Source organism: Mastomys coucha, chromosome X, assembly GCF_008632895.1.
Source record: "Mastomys coucha isolate ucsf_1 chromosome X, UCSF_Mcou_1, whole genome shotgun sequence".
In the NCBI taxonomy this organism is placed as follows: domain Eukaryota; kingdom Metazoa; phylum Chordata; class Mammalia; order Rodentia; family Muridae; genus Mastomys; species Mastomys coucha.
Window position 1 is genome coordinate 10865211 of NC_045030.1, and position 4634 is coordinate 10869844.

Sequence of the window (4634 nt, forward strand, 5' to 3'; positions counted from 1 at the left end):
TTATTACAATGAAACCCAATGTCTAAAAATTGTTCTTATTTTGGGCTTGTACCACAGTAAAGAGCCAAATTTTTAAACTCTAATAAATACAAAACAAACAAAAAGACTTTATATATTCATGTTCATTTAAGAAAATACTAGCAGTGATGTATTATTTTGAAATATACAGTTAATATGTTTGGAGTTATTTAAAATGTATTTTGAGAAAAATATATTTTCACTATTGCTGTAGATGAGCATCTACATAAGACTCTTAAATTGATTGTTGTTTTATATCAAACCACTTTTATAATATATATTTTTATTGTTATAATATTTTATACATTTTAAGGAATATGACAAAAAAGATATTGTAGGTATTGAAGGGGAGGTCTCTGGAAGGAGCAGTGGTACAAAAGTGAAACAAGAATGTGATTCAATTCTATTTAATTAAAATATGTTTTTAAATGTTATAAAAAAAACTTACAATTCTGAGGAAAGTCTTGAAGTTCTATTTTCTCTATCAATAAATACTTAGAACACACAAAAAAAAAGACTGTTAAATTGATTGTTGTTTTATATCAAACAACTTTTATAATACTCATTTTTATTATAATATTTTATAAATGTTAAGGAATATGACAAAAAAGATATTGTAGGTATTAAAGGGGGTCTCTGGGAAAAGTTGGGGTACAAAAGGGAAACAAGAATGTGATTTAATTCTATTTACTTAAAATATGTTTTTAAATGTTAAAAGTGACTGTTGGAAGACAGTCACTACCTCAGACTAAAGGGCTAGAAAAAAAGTCTTCCAAGCAAATGGTCCCTGAAACTAAGCTGGAGTCGCCATTCTCACATCCAATAAAATAAACTTTGAACCAAAAATAATCAAAAGAGATGGGGAAGGATACTACCTATACATCCAAGGAGAAATCCATCAAGATAACCTCTCAATTCTGAACATCTATGCTCCAAATATAAGGGTACCCACATTTGTTAAAGAAATGTTACAGTGGAAAATAAAAAGCATCTTCAACAAATGGTGCTAGTCTAACTGGTGGTCTGCATGTAATAAAAGAATGCAAATTGAACCATATTTATCACCTTGCACAAAGCTCAAGTCCAAGTTGATCAAGAACCTCCACATAAAATCAGATAAGCTGAATCTAATAGAAGAGAAAGTGAGAAATAGCCTTGAACACATTGGCACAGGGGGAAAGTTCCTGAACAGAATGCCAATGGTTCATGCTCTAAGATCAACAATTGACAAATGGGACCTCATGAAATTGAAAAGCTTCTGTAAGGCAAAGGACACTGTCAATAGGACAAAATGGCAACCAACAGATTGGGAAAAGATCTTTACCAAGCCTATATCTGATAGAGGGCTAATATCCAATATAAACAAAGAACTCAAGAAATTAGACTCCAAAGAACCAAATAACCCTATTAAAAATGGGATACAGAGCTAAACAAAGAATTCACAACAGAGGAAACTCAAATGGCTGAGAAGCACCTAAAGAAATGTTTAACATCCTTAGTCATCAGCGAAATGCAAATCAAAACAACCCCAAGATTCTACCTCATGCTAGTCAGAATTGCTAAGATCAAAACTGCAGGTGACAACACATGTTGGAGAGGATATGGAGAAAAAGGAACACTCTTCTATTGCTGGTGGGATTGCAAGCTGGTACAACCACTCTGGAAATCAGTCTGGTGGTTACTCAGAAAATTGGAAATAGTTCTACTTAAAGACCCAGCTATACCATTCCTAGGCATATACCCAGAAGATGCTCCAACATATAATAAGGACATATACTCCACTAGGTTCATAGTAGCTTTATTCATAATAGCCAGAAACTGGAAGCAACTGAGATGTCCCTCATCTGAAGAATGGAAACAAAATATGTGGTTCATTTATATAGTGGAATGCTATTCAGCTATTAAAAACAAGGACATTATGAACTTTGGAGGAAAATGGATGGAAGTAAAAAATATCATCCTGAGTCAGATCCTAAGGAACATGTGTGGTACATACTCACTGATAAGTAGATATTAGTCAAAAAGTATAGAATACCTATGATACACCCCCATAGAACCAAAGAAGTTAAACAAGAAGGAAGGCCCAAGTAAGGATGCTTCAGTTCCACTTAGAGGGGGAAACAAAATAATCGTGGGAGGTGGGGGGAGGGAGGAACCTTAGTAGGAGAGGGGAAGGGAAATGGGGCAGGATAAGACATAACAGGGAGACAGGAGAGAAACCCAGAGGGCCAGGAGAATAAATGGAAATATGCAGCTGTGAGAGATAGTGGAGAACCCTCTAGAAAGTCCCAGAGACCTGTGATGTGAAAGGCTACCAGAACTCAATGGAGATGACCTTAGCAAACATGTCCAACAGTTGGGTATGGAATCTGAAGAAAGTACCAGTAGATAGACAGAGGCCCCAGTAGAGGGATGAAACCACACCCTACCTCCAAAAATTTTGACCCAGAATTGTTCCTGTCTAAAAGAAAATGCAGGTACAAAAATGGAGCAGAGACTGAAGGAATGGTCATCCAGTAACCAGCCCAATTAGGATCCATCCCATTAGCAGGCACTATTACTGATATTATGCTGTGCTTGCAGACAGGAGCCCAGCATGGCTGTCTTCTGAGAGGCTCTACCTAGCAGCTGACTGAGACAGACAGACATACTTATAGCTAACCATTGGAGTGAGGTCATGGACTCCTATGAAAGAGGGGAAGGACTGAGTAGCAGAAGGGAAGGTCAACCCCCTAGGAAGACCAATAGTCTCAACTAACCCAGCTCACTCAGAGCTCCCAGAGACTGAGCCACCAACTAAAGAGCATACATGGGCTGGTCCATGGCCCCTGGCACATATGTATCAGAGGACTGCCTTTTATAGCCTCAATGGGAGAGAATGGACTTAATCCTATAGAGACTTGATGCCCCAGAGAAGTAGGATGCTGGGTGTGCGGGTTAGGTGGGGGGTGAGGTGTGGGTTGGATGGATGAGGGGGTGTGGGGATGGGTGGGTGAGCATCCTCTCAGAGGCAAAGGGAAAGGGGAGGGTTGAAGAACTTGGGAAGAGGGGACTGGGAAGGGGGGCGACATTTGGAATGTAAATAAATAAAATAATTTAATACAGAAAAGAAAATGCCTCTATCAAATTAGATTGTGGGGCATTTTCTTGCTTGATGATTAATGTGGAAATGCACAGCTCACTGTTGGCAGGACTACTCCTGGGTACTATATCACCTGGGTGCTATAAGAAAATGAGCTGAACAAGCCACGAAGAGCAAATAAGTAAACAGCACTCCTAGATGACCTCTGTATCATCAGCTCCTACCTCCAAGTACCTTCCCTGCATAAGTTCCTGCCCTGATTTCCCTCAGAGATGGACTGTGATATGGACCTGTAAGCTCAAAAACAAAACAAAACAAAACAAAAAAAACCTAAGCCCCTTCCCCTATAAGTAGCTTTTAGTCATAGTGTCTTAGCACAGCAATAGAAATCCTAACTAAACCAAGTAGCATATGGCAACTGTCATCATAGATGCATCATACACCATTCCAAATAACGACTCAAACCTCTTGGCCCACAAACATACTCAAAACTGCTTACCTTGGGAAGCTTACCCCTCCGAAGGAATGATGATATAGCATCACGGCCCGAATTAGATGGCAGTATTTCTCTGATTTCAATAGTATCATCACATAGGAAGTAATGCAAGATAAGTTCTCTACGGTCCCCAAACAGTGAGGTTGAATCATCCCACAGGCAGAAGAAACGCAAAACCTTCCCATCATACTGGAGGAATCGTTTCAGGGTGTCAAAAGACTGATAGGGCCGAAAGGGATCCACAAACTCTAATGTCTGCAAATGGAGAAAGACACAGAAATGTAGCAAGCTTTATGTAGTCATGTCTGGGAGGCAGACAGTTAATATAAAGGTTTTTTTCTGTAGACTATTCTGTCATCCTTTTTAAAAAGCTTTTAATTAAATACTATGTCACACTGATATACAAATTCACAGTCAGTTTTAACTTCAAGTATACAGACAAATATTAGGAAGCCTTTCATAATTTGGTAAACAACATTTTAACATACCTAGTACCCTCAGAGCTCCCAGGGACTAAAGCACCAACCAAAGAGTATACATGAAGGGACTCCTGGCTCCAGCAGCATATGTATAGCAGAGGATGGCCTAGTAGGTCATCAAGTGCAGGAGAGTCCCTTGGCCCTGTGAAGGCTCTATGCCCCAGTGTAGGGGAATGCCAGGGCCAGGAAGCGGGAGAGGGTGGGTTGGTGAGCAGGGGGAAGGGAGAGGGTTTTTTGTTTTGTTTTGTTTTCTTTTCTTTATTTTTTTTATTTTTTTCAGAGGGAAAACTGGGAAAGGAGATATCATATGACATCTAAAGAAAATATCTAATAAAAATACATTTAAAAAAAAAAAGAATGAACAAACCTAATTTATAGTGACAGAAACCAGAATAGTAATTGTTTCTGTATAGGGGATATATCAAGAAAGAGTGACTTCAGGAGACTTGACTAGCAAGGGAAACAAAGGAATATATTGATATTATGGGCAATAGTCTGTATCTTTTCTTTTTTGTTTTCTGCCATGCTGATAATTGAACTGAGCATCTTATACATTCTG

General features: G+C 38.5%; 1 protein-coding gene across 2 annotated transcripts in view; it reads right to left on the reverse strand.

The window, feature by feature from the left end:
• The window catches only part of Efhc2 (EF-hand domain containing 2), a 178854-nt gene that overhangs the window by 90611 nt on the left and 83609 nt on the right, over positions 1-4634 (reverse strand). For both annotated transcript variants that reach the window (XM_031343008.1, XM_031343086.1), the window contains exon 5: positions 3600-3851. In XM_031343008.1, coding sequence (XP_031198868.1) covers positions 3600-3851 — 252 coding nt within the window. The remainder of the gene's footprint in view (positions 1-3599; positions 3852-4634) is intronic.